This window comes from Prionailurus bengalensis, chromosome A1, assembly GCF_016509475.1.
Source record: "Prionailurus bengalensis isolate Pbe53 chromosome A1, Fcat_Pben_1.1_paternal_pri, whole genome shotgun sequence".
NCBI lineage: Eukaryota > Metazoa > Chordata > Mammalia > Carnivora > Felidae > Prionailurus > Prionailurus bengalensis.
In genome coordinates, this window is record NC_057343.1 from 171,759,671 (window position 1) to 171,784,520 (window position 24,850).

The following is a 24,850-nucleotide window of genomic DNA, read 5'->3' on the forward strand; positions in this document are numbered from 1 at the left end:
TGCATTTTTAAAACCAGTCGGTGCCAGCTTGCCCTTTCTTTCTTTCCTTTTCAAACCTTATTTTGAACTTGTATGTCTGGAATTTCTCCTACTCAGCAATAAATTATTCCTGTTCAGTTAAATCTGTGAGCGTATAACACAGATTACCTATCAGAGTCATTTTCCCTGTCCTTAAATACATGATTCTGTAAATTAAACTCACTGTACCTTAAGGTTTGAGTTTCTGCTGTATCACTACAACCCAATGAACAGATTGGAGTCCACTTATCCCAGTATCATCTGTTAATATGGATGGTGATAATCCTTGTGGTGTGTTTAAACTCCTGGATGAATAATCTACCATTATAAACATTAAAGTTTTTTTGGGGGGGGAGTCTTCTTTCATATATGGCCTGATCTAAGCCTCACAACACTTATATGCTACAGGAAAATGAGAGCTATTTATCCATTTATATCAACAGAAAAGATATATAGCTTCTTTAAGGCGCCATAAGTAGTTTATTATTTACTTTTATTTTGCAATTCTAATTACTGTGGTGTTAAATCACATTTTGGAATGAAAACATCATTATAAAAGGATCTTTAACTGAAGCGACAAATAGAAGTTCTTGTGTAGTAACTTTAATATTTTAAGGGAATTTGCATTCCTTTTTTTTTTTAATGTTTGTTTATTTGTGAGAGAGACACAGTGTGAGCAGGGGAGGAGCAGAGAGAGACGGAGACACAGAATCTGAAGCAGCCTCCAGGCTCTGAGCTGTCAGCACAGAACCCAATGCAGGGCTCAAACACATAATCTGTACCATCATGACCTGAGCCGAAGTCAGACGCCCAACCGATGCCCAACCGACTGAGCCACCCAGGCGCCCAAGGGCATTTGCATTCTTGTTTTCAAAATCATTTTGGACTCTAAGAAAGCCAGTCTAATATATAGATTCTTTAGTGAAATATAGGTTTTGTTTCTTTCACAGAACTTTATAACTGAAATTAGGCTAACAAAATATTTCATTGAATGTTCTCAGAATAGCTAGCAGTTTTATCCTGAAAATGTTTGCAGTCATTTGTTAACTGTCTATAAATGTAGGTGGTTATGTAGTAAAAACTGAAAATTGGATGATACTGTTAATTTTTAAAACTTTTTATGATACATGTAAAAACCTATTTCTTATTTATATCCAAACAGTGGCATATAAGAAATGAATTTTTTTCTATAAAATGCAGCAATTTAAACTTTACTCAGACTTATTTTTTTATGAAGCCTGCATCTTGTTTTCATTTCTTGCATTCTTTAAGCTGTTAAATATACAGGCACAAATATACATACATAAATGCACACACGCATTATATGTGTATTCTTGTTTTTCTTTTAATTTGAAGGCTTTCAGTCCTGATGGTCGTTGGTTAATAAGTGCTTCAATGGATTGCACTGTTAGAACTTGGGACCTTCCATCTGGGTGGTGAGTTTATTTTTAAACCCCTAACCTCTGTCAGAAGATTTCTCAGTCATCGTCTTTACGTGTAACTTTTACCTATAGTTAATGGTTTGTGTGCCTTTTGAATGTGAATATATTTTGGGGATTTTTCTAACCTTACTGTTAGATCAAAAACCTGTTTTTTGGGAAGGAGTAGTGCCATAAAAGGTAATAGTGAGGAAAATGCAATCTCTCTTAGGTTTTCTGTACTTGCAAAATTGAGACATAGAAAGTGAGTTGAATAAACTTTTTTTTTTTTTTTTTAACGTTTATTTATTTTTGAGACAGAGAGAGACAGAGCATGAATAGGGGAGGATCAGAGAGAGAGAGGGAGACACAGAATCCAAAACAGGCTCCAGGCTCTGAGCCATCAGCCCAGAGCCTGACGCGGGGCTCGAACTCACGGACCGTGAGATCATGACCTGAGCCGAAGTCGGACACTTAACCGACTGAGCCACCCAGGCGCCCCAAGTTGAATAAACTTTAAAAAAGCTCATTTGACCTTTTTGATACTCGAAAATAGAGTTCAGACTTTAGGACTGGAAACTCTTATTTAGTGTCTTGTTGTTGTTGTTATTGTATTTAGTTAAAAGGTCCAAAACCCAACTTTACTTTTATATACTATGTATTTTCTGTGTCTGACATAATTCTTGTTTTAGATAACGTGTTTCTTAGAATTTGGGTAAAACCCAGCAGCATGCAGATGCAGAAATCCGTTTGGTTTCGTAGATAGAAACTTGTTACAAAAACAGCACTTAAATTGAAAATTTACCTACTTCTGTTAAATAATTTGAACATTGGAGACCTACAGAGTGAGAGCAAGGGAGCTAGCTTTGTTGTTAAAAATTATGTAGGAATAGATACAATTTAAAATCATATCACTTAACAGAATTGCTTAGAGTATGAAAGTAGTGATGGAAACAATGAAGTATCTATTTTAACAGGAACATACTATAAGGTGGGGAAAAATGGGAAGGAAGATGGCACTTTTTAAACCTCTGAAAAATTCCTAAATTAAGCTCTGTCCAATTGTACTTCCTCTTTTCTCAGGAATTGATAAGTTTATACCTGAAAGCAGTTTGACCTTTAGAAAGGAAACCCTGATAGACTCATTTCCCTTTAAAGTTGGTATAGGAATGAGGCACAGCTGTCCATCCAGCATACGCACCAGATTTGGAACATGCACAACAAGAGTGTCTAAGGGGTCCAGCTCTAATAACTAGGAACCTTCTCTATAGGTGTGTCTCTCTTTCACTCAAAATATAGTGAAACAAAATCTAATTAGTTGGCTGTGTCTTGTAGCTTTTAAAAGTTCACTTAAAGTTTGTACTTCCTTAATTTTTAAAAACTCCTTTTTTGAAGGCTACATTAGAAATATTGGTTGTGCTCTTCAGACTTTCACAATCTTCTAAAAATTAACAATATAATTAAATTGCCTTACAGTAGGAAAGTTGTACAAGGTATACACCTTTTTAGTTTCAGTTCACATTAGATGGGAGAGATGGGTTAATGTTGAATAGTACTAAACTGGCAAAATGTTTTTTAAAAGTGGTAAGGGGCACCTGGGTGGCTCAGTCGGTTAAGCAACTGGCTCTTGATTTCAGCTCAGGTCATGGGCTCACGGTTTGTGGGTTCGAGCCCCACATCAGGCTCCACGCTGACAATGCAGATCCTGCTTGTCCTCTTGATCCTCTTGATCCTCTCTTTCCCTTTCTCTCTGCCCCTCCCCCACTCTCTCTCTCACTTTCAGAATAAATAAATTAAAAAAATAAAAGGGTAAACACGGGGTGCCTGGGCAGCTCAGTCGGTTAAGCTTCTGACTTTGGCTCAGGTCATGATCTCGGAGCTTGTGAGTTCAAGCCCCGCTTTGGGCTCTGTGCTGACGGTTCAGAGCCTGGAGATTGCTTCGCATTCTGTGTCTTCCTCTTGCTCTGCCCCTCCCTCACTGACGCTCTGTCTCTTTCTCTCTCTCTCAAAAATAAACAAACAATAAATAAATAGTGATAAACTTATGTTTGGAATGTAAGAATTAGGTTCTTAAACCAGCATTCAAATCTACCAGTCTTTGACTCAACGTTTACCCTTTTTGCTAAATTTCTTATTTCAGTAAAAAGCTGAATGGATTTAAATCTGACCAGTTTTCAACTCTGATACCTTATTTTTAGATGAACTGTGAGACACATTAAGTGAATACAGAGGGAAGCTGGGAGAAACAAACGGGCAAGAAATGAGTCAGTCATGTAAGGATTGTTAAAAGAAAATCTAATAATTTCTACCCTGATTGGACCAAAGTATATTTTAATAAAGAAAACCGTAAATACTTACTTGGTTCAGCTATGAGGCACAGTGAATGAGAAAGCTTGAAAAGCAACGTCAAACAGCTGCTGCTGCCTGATTGCAGCTAAGCTGACTTTCATATGTGCTTGTATTTCCATCTTCCTTCATATCCTAATAGCTGTAGGTACTGCTGTTATTAGTCCCATTTTACAAATGAGGAAATGGAGGCTCAGAGAGAAGTCATTTACCCAAGGTTGCATAGTTTGTAAGTGACATTTTGCTGTAATAAACACAGAAGAAAGAAACAGATTTCCCAATAATTGTGATATCAACTTTGCTTAGTTGCGTCATGCTCTGGGGATGAATTGATTTTGTAGAGATAATAAGGAAGTGAGGATCAGTATTTCATTTTACAACCCGAGGTAACTTTTGGATATTCCTAGTTCTTTGCTCAACAAGCAGTTTCATCATTTACACAACATGTTAAATATTTAAACAATGAATTGACTTACGGTCTGAAAAGTGAAAGTATGAGCAAACCTTTGGGCGTGGTAACATACATGTGTATCCATCTGCAGTACCTATCTAAAGCAAATGGCATACATTCTGAACTGTTTTCTGTAAAATGTTTTTAAAGTGCTGAAAATTTCCTTGTGTTTATAGGATTCTCAGAGAAGTAGAGTTGAAATTTTTTTCTCTGAAATTATCTGGCATCTACTACTTATTTCTGGTTGTTTTTCATCTATTAGAAATTCAGATTGAGCCCCTTTGGGGTGAGGAAAATATAAAAGTAAATAGTTAATAGAATTTTACATTTTGTTCTTTCTCACCCTCTGACCCCTGCTCTCTGTGGAGCATTACATGAAAATTGTTGGAATACAACATTGTTTTGCATTTCTCACTGAGGCAAAAACCATCCCTTTTGTTTCTATTCTTTAAGAGCCTTTTGTAAGCTATTTCTGTCCCTTTGGAGATTGAACAGTTAGATGCTGTCTGCATTTGCTCAGAATATAATCAGAAATTACTTACTGTTAACCTGTATATGCAAGTCTCTGTGCTTGAAAATCTGATCCCTTAAAGTTTTGTTAATGTTTGCTCAAAAAAAATTATAATTTACCTGGGGCTTTTCATTTTGTGGGATTAGCAGAAGACAGTGTGGTCGTTAGGTCTGAGATTAAGCCTGTACACTTATGCTTTATGAACTAAGGTGGCAGTGTAAAATACACTGTGTATGTGGAAACCACCTTTCTTTAATTTGATGCTTTTACATAACGGAGAGCCAATCCACCCACACATAACAGCTGTGGAAGTCAAGTTGCACAGTGAATTCGACAAAATACAGTATCAAGTAACATAAATTTGCTCAAGCATTAGATTCTCTTTTTAACCGATTCTAAATGTGTTAGGAAGTTTCACTCCTCGTATAACTTTTAAAGAGCAAGTATTGATCAAGAAAGAAGAAATAGTAAGATCTGAAATTGTTGTGTTTAGGTTTAATCTTCATCTGTATGTGCTGAGATAATGTTTCCATCTGGGTTGTTGGCATTAAGTGAATTACCATAAATAATTTGTCTCTGGTATATAATAAGTGTTTAGCAAACGTTTCCTTTCTCCCAGGTCCCCTTGATCGAAGAGCAGCCATTTTTGTAAGCTTCCAAAGTAGGTTTAAACAGAAATCAGACAGGTTATTACTCATCCTTGTCCCCCGTAACTAAGAATTAAACAGCAGTCATTGTCCTGAGCACACTTTGTTGTGTGTTTGTCTTCATTGCTCCTAATTTTAGTTTTGTTTTCCTATCTTGCATTCATTATTTAAACTTTATATTTTCAAGCACTCTGAGCAAATTAAGAAAGATTTTATCATGAAAAAGTCACTCAATGTCGCCACTGGAGAGTCTTCATTTATATTTGAGCTGCTTAGAGTATGTTCCATGCATCACCAGTGTAGGCATCCTCTGGGTCTCTATATTGCTATCTAGATGTTTATTGTATCTTTAGTTTCAGTAGTGGTTTTACTCAGTTGATAGTGATTAAGTGTTCAGACTTCTTGGGTGACAATCTTTGGCTCAGTTGCTTTCTATCTTGAGCACATTTTTAAATCTTACTGGGCTTCATTTTTCTGATCTGTATAGTAAGGACAGATCTGCCTTAGAGGGTTGTGAGGATTAAATTGAGTAGACTTAAGTGCTCAGAGTACTTTCTAACATGGAGCGCTAAAAAAGTGTTAATTGCTGTTATTTTTTAATTTGTTTTATTTAATGTGGATTTGAAACTTCAGTTATTTTGCTGTGCCTTCTCGTGGATAATGTATTGGCTTTAGTGAATAAAGTAGTATTTAAAACAGCCATGATTAAAACCAGTATGCTTCTCTTAAAGTATACAAAGTGTTCACACTCAGCCAGTGTAAGAAGCCTCCACTGCAAGATGCCAATGGGTTAGACCTTTCTGCTCCTTAGATCCCCTTGTGTCACTTCCTGCCACCACCATTCTAATTCAGCTCTTTATTGCTTGGTTAGATGACTGCTACCATAATCTCACTATATATTTCCTGTTCACATATCTTCTACATTCTGATGGCACATTTTGTTATGAAAGTGAAGATTACACCAATATCTGCTCAAAAGCCTTTAGTGATTTTTCCTTTGATTAAAAGATAAAAAGCAAACTCAGATGTATGGTATTCAAGGTGCTGTACGCAGCCTTATGCTTATGCACTTGCTAATTTATCAAACCACTTCTCACTTACACCCAATTGTATTTTGACCTCACTTTGACCTCCCCATTTCTCTCAGCCAGGAAATACTTTATCAACAGCATCCATTGAAATCCTGTTCATTTGTAAGGCTCATCTCTGTCACTTTGTTCTCTGAGGATCCTGTTCTGTGTCTCCTACCTGTGTGTAATTGCTTCCTCTCCCTCCCCAACTTTTCAACTCCTCCAGCATTTTAAAGTTGTGAGACTGGGTTCCATAAGCTCTATAAGGCTTTGTGGTTATGCTCTGTAGACTGAATTTTCATGTTTCACATATAGCATAGTTACCTATTAGAAAAATAGGTAGACTTGCACAACAGTTATTCCGTTACTATTTCTTAATCTTATTCACAGCCATTTCATTATTTTCTTTTGTTGCTTAAGCCTTTTTAAAATTTCACTGAAATAACAAAAATACAGGAGAGTACTGGTAATAAGACTTATTTTAAATGTGTTACGTCTTCAGAATTTGTCCCCAAGTCAGTCTACCAAAGTGGCTTTCCAGAAAAAGAGAGCATTTCCTCTAGTATTTTCCCTGTTGTTGAAACTTTTTCTCTAGTTAATTGGTCTATTTAGGGTTCTAGGTCTTTCTCATTAAGAGAGATTATTTTCACATATTAACGTATTTGACAAAGCTCTTTGTTAGTGATGGCTTTCTTGTGTTGATTTGTGAAATAAAACATGAATATTTTCTTCATCTTTCATACCTTGTTCTTTTAGCAAAAATATATTTTGCGAGTTATGTCCTTTTTTGGTATTTGTTAAAATACTTTAACATTCTAATTCATTTTATAGCCTTATAGACAGCTTTTTGTTGGACTCTGCTCCTCTCAATGTTACTATGTCCCCTACTGGAGACTTTCTGGCTACTTCCCACGTAGACCACCTTGGAATTTATCTTTGGTAAGTTCTTATATACATTTCTGTTCTGGGTAGGGAAGAGGATGATGATACTGTCAGAAAATCATAGTTGCTAACATTGCCATTTAGGTTTTTGTTTTTGTTTTTGTTTTAATTTATAAAATGGAAATTTCACATAAACAGTTAATTCACCATGAGTATATTTAACATCTACTTGATAATTTAGATAGCTTTGCTTCAGTGTGTATTCTAAACCACAGGACTGATTTTTAGTTATATTTGGTTTTTATTTGCAGAAAGGATAAGTGAATTTTAAAATTTAAAAGGCCTGGTCTGGCCTTCCTGCCACAGCCCTATTACCACTTTATGACTTTAGCCAACTTCTCAACTCAGCGTACTTTATCTGCAAAATAAGGCATAAGTATGGGCAAAATGCTTTCTAAGATTCATTCTAGTTACATAACTCTTTATAACCATGAAATGGTATTTATGATGATCTTCCAACTCCATTATGATGAACATGTAAGAGTTCAAAATAAAGGTCCATCATCTGAGTCTAGAAAAGTTTTATCTGCTTCCTGAATTTAGTTGTATAATTCCTTTAACTCTTACTATTAAGGAAGAGAAAAAAATTGATCCCTTTTCTAATTATAAAATTTTATAACTGGATTTTTAGGATATGAAAATAAATTCAATATATAATAGAAATAGACTCTGGCCACCTTAACATGCAAATTGGAATATCTCCTGGAATCTAAGAAGCTTGAATAATCAAGACAAGAAAATAGTAGAATACCTATTGGACCTCAGCAGGAATATATAGTGTCACGCTTAATATAACTCAGAACCTGATACTCTCAATTATTATTATTATTTTTTATTATTTATTTTTGAGAGAGAGACAGAGGGGCAGAGAGAGAAGGAGACACAGAATCCAAAGCAGGCTTCAGGGTCCAAGCTGTCAGCACAGAGCCCTATGCGAGGCCTGAACCCATGGACTGTGAGCTGAAGTCAGACACTTAACCAACTGAGCTACCCAGGTGCCCCTGATAGTCCCAATTATTATATGACATTCCAGATTTATAATGTATGGGGAAGAGAATCTGATTAGCCCTTTGGGGGAGGTATCTTGGATTAGTTATCCAAGGCTATGGTGCAGGGTCAAGTAGCAGAACCATGATCACTTTAGAGGACCGTTCTACAGAAGGTAAAGACCATGACTGTTACAGCATATATGCTGTCTGACTTAACTGAGTCCATCTTTCCTTTAGTTATGATTTCCCAAAACGGAGGTGCCTGGGTGGCTCAATTGGTTGAGTGTCCGGCTTCGGCTCAGGTCGTGATCTCACGGTCCGTGAGTTCAAGCCCTATGTTGGGCTCTGTGTGGACAGCTAGGAGCCTGGAGCCTGCTTTGGATTCTGTGTCTCCCTTTCTCTCTCTCTGCCCCTCTCCCACTCATGCTCTGTCTCTCAAAAGAAATAAATGTTAACAAATTAAAAAAAAAAAAAAAGACTTTCTTAAAAAAAAAAAAAATGATTTCCCTAAATGAAGGTTGCCATTTGTCAAAACAATTTAAATGTTTGGAGGTTATGTTATCTTATGCAAGTATTCATTACTGATCTCTCAAATACTTTTCGTACTATATTAAAATAAAGACTCCATGGGGTGGCTCAGTCAGTTGAGTGTCTGACTCTTGATTTCATTTCAGATCGTGATCTCATGGTTTATGGGATCAAGCCCTGCACCACTCTGTGCTATCAGCACAGAGCCTGTTTGGGATTCTCTTTCTCTCCCTCTCTCTCCACCCCATCCCCATATTCGCTCTCTCTCTCGCTCTCTCTCTGTCTCTCTCTCAAATAAATAAAAACTGTAAAAAAATAAAGATTCCATTAATAAATAAAGTTTATGCACAACTCTCTAGCGATGACATTTATGACCTGAATCAAGGCATTTTCAAATTAATACTATCTGAGATTTTTTTTTCTACTTATAAGTGATTGGAACCAAGCTGAATTCAAGATTGCAGAGATTATTAATGACCAGTAATTGAAGTTTTTCTGGAAAAACTTAAAAGTCTTAAAATATTGTTTATATTTTTATTTCTCAGGTCCAATGTTTCACTGTATTCAGTTGTTTCACTACGCCCACTTCCCACAGATTATGTTCCTTCAGTAGTGATGCTTCCTGGTACTTGTCAAACCCAAGGTAATCACAACATAGTAAAATAATTTTTGAAATGTAATCTCATAAACCTAACATGGGGGATATTACTACTGAAGGCAAAGTTTAATGCATTGAATCAAAGTATTTTCCAACTGATAGGAAATATTTTTTAAAGATGTCATGAATTAATGCAAAAATATAATTTGTGGTATTGATAAGATATTAATAGTATACCAGTGGAGAAATGTTTTGTTTCTGGTGATGGGAATTGTAGATAATATGACAAGATGAGGAAGTAAAAGTAAATAGAGTTTTTAAGGCTATATTGAGTAAGCATGTTATGAAATACAAATGGATTTGGAATAAATTAAGTTGCTTTTATATGATAAAAATCTTATTCTGCATTAATATGTTTCACCTGAAATTTTTTTGTTTTAAGATGTGGAATTATCAGAAGAAACCATAGAACCAAGTGATGAAATGATAGAGTATGATTCCCCAGAACAGTTGAATGAGCAGTTGGTGACTCTGTCACTCCTCCCTGAATCACGGTGGAAAAACCTTCTTAATCTTGATGTTATTAAGGTAATGCTGTAGTACACTTAATACTGGTTCCTAAAGACACATTCCAGAATGATTTTCTTTAGTAGAGATAGCTTCTTCTACTTGGAGGGTTTCAGGAGGAGCAGTTAATGCCCAAGGTAGTAGAGCATACCATTTAGTTGAATGCTGTTGGATCCAGTGATTATCACAAGATTCTTTCTCTATTGAAATTGACTTTCAGAGCACTGAGCAGACCTTTTGATATAGCAGAAGTACAGCCTGCAACTACAGAGCCATTAGAAGTTGGATGTTTTAAATCTAACCTAATAATATACTTTTTTTAACTTCTAAAATGAGAAAAAAAATTGCTATCATGATGTGTGATATTTCTGTTGCTAGGCATTTGAGTACTAGAAGACTTTCTCTGGTCTTTTAATTAAGCTTCAGCCTCCCTTTGCCATTCTATTCCTTACTCTGTCAACTCCAAGAAGACCTTCACAGTTTGCTGTGTTAAGTACAGGCACATAAATTAATATGAACTAAGTACTGAATAATATCCCAAGGACAACAGCAGTGAAAAAAAACCCAACAAACCTAGCTCCTTTGTCCTTGAGAAATTTATAATTTTATCTGAAAAATGAATGATTATGGCATAAATTAGTGTTTTTCAAAGCATATTTTCTGGCCCCCATTTGTGAGTAGCAAAAATAATTAAAAGGAATAGACTAGAGTAGAAAACTTCAAAGGTTATCATCTGATAATAAGGGTAAGTGTTTATGAACGTCTTACATGTCTTATGAGCATTAGAAAGTGTAAGAACACTTACATAGATAACTATGACAAGGTATGGTAAGTATTTTTGTAACTGATTACTTAGCACCAGAAAAGACATGTGTATCTTGGGTAAGAAAAGAGTTTTCATGTGTTAGTTTTCCTCACAGAAGGTATGTTATGTAGGAACATAGTTGTGAAAAATCTCTATGATGTTATCCAGTGTGTCAGCTATAAAGGCAGTACTTTATGGAATAGCTTTAAAAGCAATGCATTAAAAAGGACAAGTAGGTTAGTGTGAAGGGTGCAGTCAGAATAATGCCCAATTAATTGAACTAAGGTTTTGGACTACTCTGTTGCTTGCTTAGATACAGTTTTGTTTTAGAAACCAAGTGAATAATCTTTATGGTAGAAATATGCTAACATCTCCAATATTTTTATTTTTTTACTGAATGAAAGAAATTAGAATTTTGTCTTATTGGTAACTTTTCTCCTTTTGGTTTTACTTATGAGACTATTTCTAGTGCTCCCTGTGGAGCACTTGCAAAAGGATTTTTGTTCTTATTTACAGCTCAGTGACTCTCTCCCTTCCAACTCAAGAACAGCAAGTTACAAGGGTAACTGTGACTCTTACTAGAGTCTCCAGCATCCCCAAGAAGGGCTGTGCGTATGCTACAGTTGGCATTCCCTTGTCCTGTTTTCATGTAGTAACTTTCTTTTTTGCTGTGCCTCCACAAGGCCACAAGTATCCTTGGTTTTCTTTCAAAAAATGAATCTCTCTAGGGTCACAGAGCTCCTAGAGAATGGAGGAATGATGTAAGGTAAAATTGTGAGACTTTTATTGGGCAGTTTACCACAGAAAGGCCCTTTCATCAGATGCTCCTGAGGTAGTGATGTGTAGCCTGTGGTCACCAAAACTAAGTTCTGTCAGTGGGAATTCCAATGGAGGTTTTCCTGATAGAATTTTACTAACACTTGTAATATTTTGTAAATGAGCACTATTGTTCTCTTGCTTCTTAAAGACTCAAAGTAAGGGAAAATCAGTAGAAATTTTAACAAACTAGAAGAATCAGGCTATATTCTTCACAAGAAAATTTTATCAAATTATTTCTAATGGCAAAGTCTACCTTTGGCTCCATATTTCTTCTGGAGAAAAAAAAAAAAAACTTGAGAAACTGTTGAGCGTTTATGTAAGTTTTGCTTTCTAGCCCATTTTGTGAAAAAGGTTTTAGAAGTTCAGAATTATTTGATTGTTATTTCTTCACCTAAATATTCATATAAATCATGTTGGAGGAAAAAGAGAGTTCATAGAGCTTCTCATGAACCGTGTCATTTTTCTTCTGCCTTACCAGCAAAGGTACTGGAGGCCTGCCTTGAAACACCCAGTGTAAAGATATCTGTAATATTGGTTGGTTGGGATTTTATTTTGGTATTCAAATTTGAAAATGTTTTGTTCTTTTATTTTACTTTTTGCACTTTGTTTTAAAATTGTTTGGAATTAAACATTAGAAACTTTTGTCACAATAATTACTTCATAGTCTTTTCCCCTTTCTGATTTTCTTTTAATCAGAAAAAGAATAAACCAAAGGAACCACCCAAAGTACCCAAATCAGCACCATTTTTTATTCCAACAATTCCTGGCCTTGTACCCAGATATGCTGCACCTGAACAAAATAATGATCCCCATCAGGTAAAAACCAAATTGGAACATTCTAAGTATATGGGATGTGTTTTATGTTGTGCATTTGTAGTTCTCTGTCAAGACCTATTTTACAAAGTACATTAATGATAGCTTTTAATTATAAGGTATAATTTTTTTTGTTTCATTTGCATTCTTGAAATAATGTGCATTTGTTTTTCTTTAAGTCTAAAGTGGTGAATCTTGGAATTTTGGCTCAAAAATCAGATTTCTGCTTGAAACTTGAAGAAGGACTGGTAAATAATAAATGTAAGTTAAATTGTGAAATCTTTTACCAAGTGTCATCAACGTATTACACTTTGTGTGAAGAGAAATTGAATGAAATATTAGCATATTTTTCAGTAGCTGAAAGAACATAGTAAAATCTTAAAAAAGATCAAAATTTTGATTTCCTTATGAAATAATGTTAGCTTTTGTATCGTTATATTTTTAACAAGTGACACTGAACTCAGATGAATGTCAATATTATAATATTTTAAGAACCTCTCGTACTTTCTGTATGGAAATTAGTGGGCTCCCCGCTCCCCCCCCGTCTCTTGCTTTTGTTTTTATTTACAAATACAGTTTGTAATATGGCAGAGACTTTTGTCTCCTTTGATTTTTAGATCTTCCTAAATTTTCCCATTAAAAAGTAATTTTAAAATTTATTTATTGTACTACTAGATTTAAATTTTGAAAGATACAGTTTGTAGCTAATAGTGATAAACAGTAAGAACTATAATTTTAAAAAAGATCTATAAGCGATAAACAGTCACTCTCCTGTTTGATTTATCCTCTTGTTTTTTGGATCCAAATGCTTTGTTTTTATACCAGTATCGCTTGAATCCACATTGGTGAAAAGTCAAATAATGCTACTGATGGGCCATTGCAGATGACTGAAGAATAGCAGAATCAAAAAAGGAGTAACTTGTTATATGGGGGTGCACAAGGAAGAAGATACTATCATTTAGTATCTACTGGAAGACAGAAAATAAAATTTATTAGACTTTTGTCATTGGCGTCATTCCCTTTCTAAAAGCTAAAAGCATAATCATTGCCATTGTAATATCAAATGCTTGTTGTAAAAATAGTTGTAAGTATATAGAATATATATTCATAGGATGCATATAAAAATCAGTGCTGGGCACCTGGGTGGGCTCAGTCAGTTAAGCATGTAATTCTTGATTTCGGCTCAGGTTGTGATCTCACGGTATGTGAGTTCAAACCCCATTCCTGGCTCTGCACTGACAGCGCAGAGCTTGCTTGAGATTCTCTCTTTCTCTGCCCCTCCCCTGCCCGTGTTCTCTCTATGTATCAAAATAAATAAATAAACATTTAAGAAAACAGCAACAAGAAACAAGAATCCTTAAATCTAGAGAAAAGGTATCAATTTGGGATGGGTAAGAATGAGGTGTAGAGTCTTTCCCCTTTTATATATTTCTGTATTGTTAGTGTTTCATAATGATCATATGGTACTTTAAAGTTTTTTGTAACAATAAAAGGAAAGAAAAATAAATTCCCCCACCTCATCCTGTTCTCAGTGCAACTACTGTTAATAATTTGGATTTGTCTTGGGGCGCCTGGGTGGCGCAGTCGGTTGAGCGTCCGACTTCAGCCAGGTCATGATCTCGCGGTCCGTGAGTTCGAGCCCCGCGTCGGGCTCTGGGCTGATGGCTCAGAGCCTGGAGCCTGTTTCCGATTCTGTGTCTCCCTCTCTCTCTGCCCCTCCCCCGTTCATGCTCTGTCTCTCTCTGTCCCAAAAATAAATAAACGTTGAAAAAAAAAAATTAAAAAAAAAAATAATAATTTGGATTTGTCTTGATTGATATGTGACCATCTGATTGTTGTAAGACCATCTTGAAGTGTCTGTTGCTAGGTATTGATTAGATTTTCTTAAACAGCAGGGAAAAACAAACTTAATAAGATATAAAAAGTTTAGTGTTTTTAGTATTTTTATTGTACTAAAGTGATTGCTCTCATCATTTGTACTAATTATTACTTAATTTGGGGTTCATTCTGTGATTTAACAGGAAAAAATAAAGCCACAGGAAGAATTTCCTGTGCAATTTAAATATATGTAGCTTGGGTATGAAATGAAGCTATAGTTTCCTAAGTGAAGTGATTGTAAGTAGTAATGAGATTCTTTTTAAAACTTAATGCAGATGAAGCTGCTCTTAACCTTCTGAAAGAATTAGGCCCATCAGGAATTGAAACAGAGCTGCGCAGCTTGTCTCCTGACTGCGGTGGGTCTATAGAAGTGATGCAGAGCTTCTTAAAAATGATCGGGATGATGTTGGACAGAAAGCGTGATTTTGAGTTAGCCCAGGCATATCTTGCATTGTTTCTAAAGGTAAGTCTGATGTAAGACAGTACTTCTCAGCTTGCCTTCCTCTAGGGTAGTACTGTCTGATAGAATTTTCTGCAAGGATGACAGTGTTTTATTCTGCATTGTCCAGCATGGCAGCCACTTGGAGCTTTTGGCTATTGAGCACTTGAAATGTGGCTAATGAAACTAAGATGCCAGATTTCTTATTTTATAGAGATTTAATTAATTTAAGTTTAAATAGCTGTGTGTACTATTGGACAGCTGGACAGCACAACTTTGTAGTCTTTTCTTTTACTTAGCACAATTTTGATTCATCCACCTAACTTTTCTGTGTCCTCCATTTGATTCAGTATATTGAAATGTTAACTTTTTCAAGTCATCACATTTTGGCAGTTTTTCTATGATCATAAAGAGAACGTTAGGTTTTGTGTTGATTTTTTGTTTGTTTGCTTTTGTTTTTTCTGCTGCTGAAATCAAAATACTTCTATCCTGGTTGAAGGAGTTTCAAGTAATTTGGCAAGAACAGTTGTTTTTATGACTAACATAATGGAAAATTCCTGTTTATTGCAGTAGCATGTTTGTATTGAAGGAAGTAGATGATGCTGACTTGTGTTAACAGATAATGATACTTCATCTTTCCTATTTGTATCTAAAATGAGTTTACACTTGATCTAATTATGTGCAACTTAAAGTATACATTTAGATGGTAGAATATAGGATGAAAAAAATAGAATGCCACAAATTTTTTCTCTATCTTTTTCCAAAATTATCAAGTATAGTTTCTGAATATAAATGTACATAAATCTTTAGAAGATAAAGCAAAGGGCCCTCAATCATTCATTACCAGTAGGTTCCAATGAAAAGAGAAACCTTAAAGAAGCACAGAAATACAGTTAGTGTTAGAACTAGGATCTTGTTTCTGCATCCATATTAGGACTTTCCTTAGGTAGAGGAGAGTGATGACAGCTTCAGTTCTACTAAGGGAGAGACAATACCATAAAGGAACTCATAATAAAAGTTCGATAGAAGAGAGGGAAATGGAAATTGGTAATAAACCAGCATCTAAGGAAAAAATAGAATAGTATCTTCTGCTGTTCCTTGGTAAGAAGGTTAAATCTAGAATAAACAAAATTTTAATTTTCTTAAATGTTACAATATTTTTCTTTCAGTTACATCTTAAATTGCTTCCTTCAGAACCAGTACTTCTAGAAGAATTGACAAAGTTGTCATCACAAGTGGAAGAAAACTGGATCCATTTACAGTCACTCTTCAATCAAAGCATGTGTATTTTAAATTATATAAAAAGTGCTTTGTTATAAAAACAAATTTAAATTACCAAATAAATCAAAGACTTTTGTATTAAATGGGTTCCGTTTAAGTCATACCTTACTTTCCAAGTTTCATATGAAAAGAAATGCCAGTGCTACTAACTAGTCAGTCATTCTTCACTTTAAATGCTAAATATTATCTTGAAATAAAATTTTACCTGTCATTTGTTTTAAAGACTTATAGAATCTACTCAATGACTTATTTTCCAAGTCTCTTCACATCAGTTACCTTGTATATGACTTTTTTGAATTGTCATCATCAGCTCCTATTTTTTAAATACCTATAATGTAAGAGATGCTAGGTATTTCATGTAAAAAAGTGCTGAATTGAAAATAAACTGATATATAATATAGTATAAAAGTGCCTTTATGATTTGAAGGAAAAAGGCATGTTTCCTTCCTTGGTGGCCTTTGATGAAAACATGGATCATTGACTCTTAGAGCTTAGTTAGATCATTGACTCAGACATGAGTGCAGCCCACCTGTAATGCAGAAAAAGAAGCTGCTAAGGTCATCTTGGGATCTCAGTGACAGATCCAGATTTTCTAACACTGCCCAGTGCCCTCTCCGTTAGAGCCTTTCTAAAGGAACTTGTTCTTTTATAAGTAAGGTGAGAGGTACTTTCACAAGGCAAATTGCTATAGGAGACAGTTGAATTACATACCTAAGATAGGGGAGGGAAATTCTGGGCTCCATTGAAGATATCCTTCAAAAATGTTTTTTCCTTAAAGATGACCCTTTTATTTGGGAAGAAACTACTGACTATGTACTTTTCTCTCCTAACCATTTCAAAACCAGATAGCTCTGGAAGTTTCTCTCATCATTGTTTTCTTTTAATGATTTAAGACTTGAGCGAAACGTGAATTAACAAGAAGCAGTTCCTCCTCCTTGAAAAGTGCTGGAGGTCATCATGAAAGCTGCTTTGCCTCCTATTTGTGTCTGCTTTCCCTACTACCAAAAAAAGTCTTTTAGGATGGACCTAAGGCCACAAATGAGTGAATGAACTTTTCAGTCTTCGTATCCGTTAACTGAAGCCCCATCAGTATGAGAAGTTGATAGAGGACTTAATAGTGGGATTATGCTATCACAAATGCAAATACTTTCCCAAATAGCAGAAAAAAGCAGAGGACAGTTGCCACTTACATGGTAGATCTTCGAGATACAATGTGATGTGACTGCTTTGGTGTTCTTTTTGTCCTTGTAGAGGTGTGAAAAACTATATTACTACAGGCAATTTGTTTAACATTTGGAAGCCATATTGATAATGTAATATTTGTAAAGTTTAATCTACTTAAAAAAGATAAAGCAATTCCTAAAAGGACAGTTCTCTGAAAACAATTTTTAGTCTATACATTCAAAAGTAGTAGTATTCATAAAATGCAGCTGGTTGTATTTGAATACCAATATTCTCATTAGAAAAGGTTTTACAGAATAATCTCTTGAAAGAATAGTCCTCACAAGATTATCAGTGATAACTTTAAATATCAAAGCATTTTTGTTTATAAGCTTAATAAAACTAGTGACTGAAATGTTAATAATGACTTAAGTCTAAAAACTATTTCCCTCTGCCCCAAATACTATATTCTAAAGATATGGCAAAATGTCAATATATAACCATGTACCATGTGAATTTTATAAGTAACTAAAAAACAAAATAATAGCTTAAGTTGATACTGTATTGCTTTTATAAATCTTGAACTGAACTTTTTTCTCTCTTTCAAATGAGAATATAGGAGTTGAGTGTATCATTTCTATCAGAGGTATCTTTAGATAGTATTAACATCATTTTGGCAGGTAATCTTCCAGAATCTTTCCTGTATGTTCACATCAAGTAGGAAGGGAGAAAGAAATACAGAGAATAATTTTGAGTGTATATTTTTTCTTAAAATGTATTGGTTTGTGCATACTGCTTTTCTTTACATTTCATATTACAAATGTGGCATATGACTGCATTTTACTTGTAAAATACATCAGAGAAAAGTCCATTTTTGACAATCACCTTCAATCCCAATACCCTCCCTGTTAAGCACCAATTGTTAACTTTCTACCTAGACCTTTTTCCATGAATGTATATACATGCTATATATAAGCACAGGAAATGAAGTGTATAGTTTCAATTTTTACCTAAATATATGCATATCATTCTACAACTTTTCTACTTGGCTTATTTCAGTATAATCACACCTAATTTCTTTACTTTTGTTTAAAAAAAAAAGAAAGATTGTTCCACAATTATTTAGTCTAAAATGGACACTTAAGGGAGTTTTGTTTTGTTTTTTCCTGATTACAAAACAATGCTAAAGGAACATCATCCTGTATTACACTGTGCATAAAAGGATTTCTCTGTAGTATATGCTTAGGCTTTGAATTGTTGGACCCAAGTCAGGCAGTTTTAAAGGGATATTTCAAGAGATACTTCAGTTGGCTTCCAAAATGGCTGTTATCAATTTGCAGTTTCTTCGCAGCAATGGAGGAGTATCCATTTCCTAGGACACTTGATATTAGATTTTTTAATTTTTTATTTAATGAGTAAAAACTTGTTTTTTTTTATTGTTTTAATTCAAAACTCTGACAGTAGTAAGGATGGGCATCTTTTCATGTTTATTTTAGACCATTTTTATATCTTATGTGACTTGCCTTTTGGCAACATGGCTCATTTTTTTGTTGAATGATTTGTCTTTATCTCATGGGGTTTTTTTTTGTTGTTTTTCATATGGTGTAGATATTAGTCTTTTATGTCTGTTACCAATGTTTACTCATTGATCACTTGTATTTAAGTTTACTTATGGTGTCTTTCTTAATAGATGTTTTATATTTATATATACAAGTTGATAATTTTTATTACTTATTTCAAAATATAAAACATATTCTTTATTCTAAGACATTTATCATGTGTGCATCCCATCAGTTCTTCATTGAGACTTGATTTTTGGAAGAGTAAGATATAGAGCTACTTTTATTCAAAAATTCAAAAACCATTAATGAATTCCACTCTTTTCTCACTGATTGGAAATGCTGTTTTATTATGTGCTAAATTCTTTGAGATATTTGATATCCCAAATAAATAATAAATTGCTTCTAGTAACAATAAATAATAAATTGTTTCTAGTTTGCTGATGTAGTTTCAGTTTTGTTGGGGTTAACATCTTCATAATGTTTTTCCCAAAAATGTCTTGACTGTTTGTGAGCATATCTTGAAGTTATGTTTTTGTGCTAAATTAATAGGATTTGGAGAGATTTACAATAGTATTTCTCTTCAAGAACAGTATGAATTCATTAAACTAGATCTTTTGTGGACTTGGTTTAATAAGACTTCTTTACATGCATTTTTGACAGATTTATTTCTGGGTGTTTAATTTTTGTTGCTATAGTGAAATAGACCTTTTTTCTAATATATTTTATAATTGCTCATTGATGGCAAAAGCAATTTTGTTTTGGGGCGCCTGGGTGGCGCAGTCGGTTAAGCGTCCGACTTCAGCCAGGTCACGATCTCGCGGTCCGTGAGTTCGAGCCCCGCGTCGGGCTCTGGGCTGATGGCTCAGAGCCTGGAGCCTGTTTCTGATTCTGTGTCTCCCTCTCTCTCTGCCCCTCCCCCGTTCATGCTCTGTCTCTCTCTGTCCCAAAAATAAATAAACGTTGAAAAAAAAAAAAAAAATTTAAAAAAAAGAAAAAAAGAAAAAAAAAAAAAAAGCAATTTTGTTTTTATATACTAATTTATTATGATGCTGCAGAACTCCTTTAAAAGTGTCAACATTCTTAAAAAATCCACAAGAATCCCATCTTTTCCAATTGATGAGATTATTTCCTATACAATATTCGTATTTTATTTAATTGTTCTTAAGATTGCTTTAGCTAGTATCTAGCACAGAATGTTGGATACTGGAAGTGTCTAGAAAATAATAGTCTTGCTACTGACTTCAGTGAAAAAACTTTTAATGTGTCACCAGTAAGGATAATATATGCTATGAATTTCTAGTAGATATCCTTTGTTCGGTTCTATTTTATGATTTTCTACTTAAAATTTAAACTAGTAGGTATAAAATTTTATTAAGTGATTATTCTGCATATATTGGAGGATCAGTATCTATAGTGTCATTTAGTGAATTTTATTCAAAGATTTCTAATATTAAGTTATTTTTCATTCTTAGGATAATAGAAATGTTTCCAAGTAAGATGAAACTAGTGTATTTTTCTGTTTCAAAGAGTTATCCTTGATTTTTTTTTTTTAAGTAACCTCTACACCCATGGTGGGACTTGAACTCATGACCTCGAGATCAAGAGTTGCATGCTGTACTGACTGAGTCAGCCAGGTGCCCCTATCCTTGGTATTTTTTTAAAACTTGCTTAGTCAAAGGGGAAAAGTCTTGCACAAAGTCTTTTTTTTTTTTTTTAATGTTTGTGTTTGAGAGAGCATGAGCAGGGCAGGGGCAGAGAAAGATGGAGAATCCAAAGCAGGCTCTAGGTTCTGAGCTGTCAGCACAGAGCCTGCTGCGGGGCTCGAACTCAGGAACTGTGAGATCATGACTTGAGCCAAAGTGGGATGCTTAACCAACTGAGCCACCCAGACGCCCCTTGCACAAAGTCTTGAGATTTTTGCCCATTTAATTTTTTCTATGGTTACTGAACTAATTTGTTTTTCTATCTCTTCACAAACCAGTATTGGTAAATTACAACATCCTTGCAAATCATGACTTTAATCTAGATTTTGAAATTTATTAATGTAAGTTATATTAGGGTTATGCTTTTTTATTAATTGCTTGGTTCCAAGTGACAGAAACCCAACTTAAATACATGAGTGTCAAATACAAAGTCCAGGGATAATGTTGGCTTTACCTACTGCTATATCCACAGATTTCTCAAGAATCAGTCAGGTTCTCTAGATCTCCTTTTCGCTGCCGTTATTGGCTAATTGTATAGTCATGATCTCTTCATCCTCTGACTCATCAGATACTTATTGAGGACCTACTATATACTAGAACTTTTTTGTGTGCTAGAAATATACATGATCAAAACTTAAGGTAATACGCTCTGAATTGGCATGTTTTCCCCATAAACTAATTAGAGATTATCTTTAAACAAATCCTGAAATACAAGTCTAGTTAAACTTTGAACCGTAGTTGAGGGGTGGGCCGTATAATGACATACTTAAGCAGAGGGAGAGGCCAGTGAAAGTTTACACACACATTTCCATGTGGGTGACATTTGGAGAACTCTGGAAGTTTCCACCTGCTTCTTGAAGGGAAATGAGGCACAGAGTTGAGAGTATAGCGCCAACAGGCTATCTCTAGAGCCACTGGCAGAGTGATCTGTAACCCTATAGGAGGCTGTAGCGGTACCATCCTACTTCAGGGACCAGTTGGAAGGTCGGCTGAGATTCAGGACACAGGCTAAGTAGGATGAAGATGGTGGGTGGAGGGAAGGGGCGGGGAGAATCTGGCAACACAGATGGCTTTCCCTCTACCCACATGCCACCTTGGAAAGGAGACGGGAGTGGATTGGTGTTTGTGAGCACTGAAGAAAAAGTTCTCAGACACTTTGAGCTGATGTTCAGGGCTGCTTCGGCCAGCAAAAACAGCAGCAGCAGCAAACTGCACATAGCTTTTATTTTTTTAATCAGATATCAGTATTAAAGAATATCAAGGTATAGAACGAGAAAACAAAGGATCTTCTGGTGGTTATGTGAAAACATGCAGAAAATACATGCAGCTCCAAGGAGTGCCAGAAAGTTACAAAGGATTTTGTATCTAACCGTCATCTGGGGAGATCATGGGGCTCTGTTCTCGTAATGCTATCATGTGTGGCAGCCATGAGACCAGAACATTGCTGACAATACAGCAATTACCCCATTCACCCTTCAGGACTTAACAATACATTTTCTAGAAGTAACTCCACATCTCCCCCCTTTTGTTTTTTATTAGCAGGACCAAGAGTTGTCATAGAAGTGAGCAACTGGGTATTGCTAAAGAACATCTTGGGTGACTTGTTAGGGGAGCAAAGAGATCTCATCGTTTTGATAACTTCAACAAAAAACAAGATCATTAGCAGTATTATAATAGTGTTAAACCAGGAGTATAGATTAAACCCAGAGAACCAATTTTTTGGATTGATTCAGTTAGAAATATGAATTAGAGTGTCAATTGTGGCCTGTTGGTTTTCTTGTTGAAGCTCTCGTAATTGTGCAATCTGATTTCCAAGTTGTTAATGAAGACGTTTAGGGGCGAGTCAAATGCCTGATTAAGATGTCTATGCATCTGATTCCAGGACTCATTGTATTAAATGGGAATGATACAGTAGATCGTGAAACTTGAGCCACATACAAGTTGTGATCAGGTCCATAATGCTTGTTGATGTTCTAGCCAGACAATAGCAGTTTCTGATGGCTGAAGTTGGGCAAGGATTTGTTGAATAATTCTCATTTGTTCTTCCATATCTAATATAGTATTATGCAGATATTGATTTATTTGGTGTGCAGTTTTTAAGGAGATAGCTAAAGAGGTGGCTGCTGTATTTGCTGTTACTGCAAGTGCTGTATCAATGTTTAGAACAATTGTACTGGACCCTTCTAAGTTGGTCCTTTATTCTGTACCATACTTTGGGTTTTGGGAGTTCTTTTGTCATTTGAAAATAACCTGAGCATAGCAGAAGGAAAATTTCTAGTTGTAAATAATTTAATGTAAATAGGGCTCTCATTAATCTGGCTGTAGGGGTGACCTTTCCCCTTTTTTTGTTTTAGTAATAATAGCCATCAATAATAGGCCCAGAAACTTCTTGGTTCTTTTTCTTCTAATGCAGAGATAAGCTGTTGCAATGGGAACCCCCTTTGCCAAGGTCTATTTAATTGGACCAGCAACCAGAGTTGTGCTTTTTGTTTGGCGATGTAAACAAAGGTTACATGTAAATGTGATATGTTTGTAGTAGAGAAACGGGGTCACCCATGTTTGTTTCCTATGAAAATAGTATGTATCTTATTAAAATCTGGAGTTGCAGATGTAAGTAAGAAAGTATATGATCTTGTAGTACACATAATAATGCTGTTAATTTCATTGGTATAGGACCAGTTAAATTTGCCATGCATACATAAATGTAGCAGGACCATGTCTAAATTTTTTTTGAACAAGTGGTAGGCCAGTCCTCCAACAGGAAGTTTTAATAGAGGAATAGGCACTAGTGGAATATTTACATCCAAGTATCAGACCCACAAATCCGGGATTCCATCTGGGGTTAGAAGCATCATAATGGAAAGGAAGTGACCAATTCCAGGTATGTCCTTCCCAAGTTCTATTACTTTTTATCACCGTCAGTCCTTAGGGTCCCCAATTTGTAAGAATTGTGTTGTTAAATAGGGATATTTGGGTAAAATTATGAGAATGGCAAAGGTTCCATGAAAAGCCATCATAGGACTCCATCTTTAGCCAGGGTCTGGTGCATATTGGCACTGGAGGTTTTGGTGTTCATTTTCCCTTAGTCATGTTTCCTCCTATTACTATTGTGAGAACAAAATGTTGATATTTGATAGTACTTAGCCAAGATTCATCTTTTGGTGTTTTAAGTATGCTATTAATATACCACCACTTGTCAAGAGGGATACAGAGGCTTTTGTTAATATTGCTAGTGTTAGGATTATAACAGAAACATAGAGGGATGCCCAAGTGAGGAAAAGACCAATTTATTGAGAGTCTGTGTGATGGATAGTTAGATGAGTCATCAGCATTAATGGGAATCCAATGTCTTCCAGTAATAGAGGAGTCATTAGACAAAAAAGGAGTTTGGGGATCTTCCCAAGAAATTAGATCAAACACAGGAAGTCTAAGAAGATAAGCTCCGTAGGTAAAAGTAGAATGTGAGTGAGCAAAATCAACAGGTAAAGAAGGCAGACATATTAGCAGGAATATTACCTTTACTCAGTTGGCAGGAAGGCAAGAGATGATAGGGTCATCTCTTTTCAGGGGTCACGGGCATGGCCGTGTTGATTAGAAACTCTTCACCCTGTGAGGTTAGTTTTTTTAACATTGGCCTCCATCTCCAGGAGATGCCTCCATTGGCTAAGTGATCAGTCTTCTTCTATGGATTTGATCCCGCTGGGAGGGGTCATTGTCATCATTATAACCTTGTGGGTTATAAGGAATTCCAGTGGAGTGGTATGTTCCAGGTAACATTCCAAATAAAAAGGCCCAACTGGTCAAAAGATTTCACTTATAATTTAAATCTTGGGAAGTTTGTTGAAACCTTAGAAAGTTATAAAGCACATCCTAAATAGGATTACAATAGATCATTATAAGTCTTAATTATTTATTTAACCAAGGTGGCAATAAGTGATTTTTTCAATACAAATATGTAGGGTTATATAGTTGTTTGCAAAATTTAGTTCTATTAACATTGAGAAGTTTTAACTAAGTAATCAAAGACCTGGTAAAGACAAAACATAAAGCTTTGGTTTTTTTGGCAGACAAAAGAGAAAAGACCTTTTTTTACTTTTTTTTTTTTCTCAAGAGCAAATCAACAATCCAAGAAAATCTTGTCTTTTCACACAGACAAATGGAATAGGATAGAGAACCCAGAATTGGACCCACAAATGTATGGCCAACTAATCTTTGACAAAGCAGGAAAGAGCATCCAATGGAAAAAAAGTCTCTTCAGCAAATGGCGCTTGGAGAACTGGACAGCAACATGCAGAAGAATGAAA

The 24,850-nt window shown here is 35.2% G+C and overlaps 1 protein-coding gene across 1 annotated transcript in view; it reads left to right on the top strand.

The window, feature by feature from the left end:
• The window catches only part of WDR36 (WD repeat domain 36), a 43,825-nt gene extending 24,550 nt beyond the window's left edge, over positions 1 to 19,275 (top strand). Inside the window, exons 16-23 of the mRNA XM_043595255.1 lie at positions 1,375 to 1,454; positions 7,293 to 7,400; positions 9,466 to 9,563; positions 9,961 to 10,106; positions 12,406 to 12,525; positions 12,702 to 12,783; positions 14,676 to 14,863; positions 16,009 to 19,275. Coding sequence (XP_043451190.1) covers positions 1,375 to 1,454; positions 7,293 to 7,400; positions 9,466 to 9,563; positions 9,961 to 10,106; positions 12,406 to 12,525; positions 12,702 to 12,783; positions 14,676 to 14,863; positions 16,009 to 16,158 — 972 coding nt within the window. The 3' untranslated portion in view covers positions 16,159 to 19,275. The remainder of the gene's footprint in view (positions 1 to 1,374; positions 1,455 to 7,292; positions 7,401 to 9,465; positions 9,564 to 9,960; positions 10,107 to 12,405; positions 12,526 to 12,701; positions 12,784 to 14,675; positions 14,864 to 16,008) is intronic.
• The last annotated feature ends 5,575 nt before the right edge of the window (positions 19,276 to 24,850 follow it).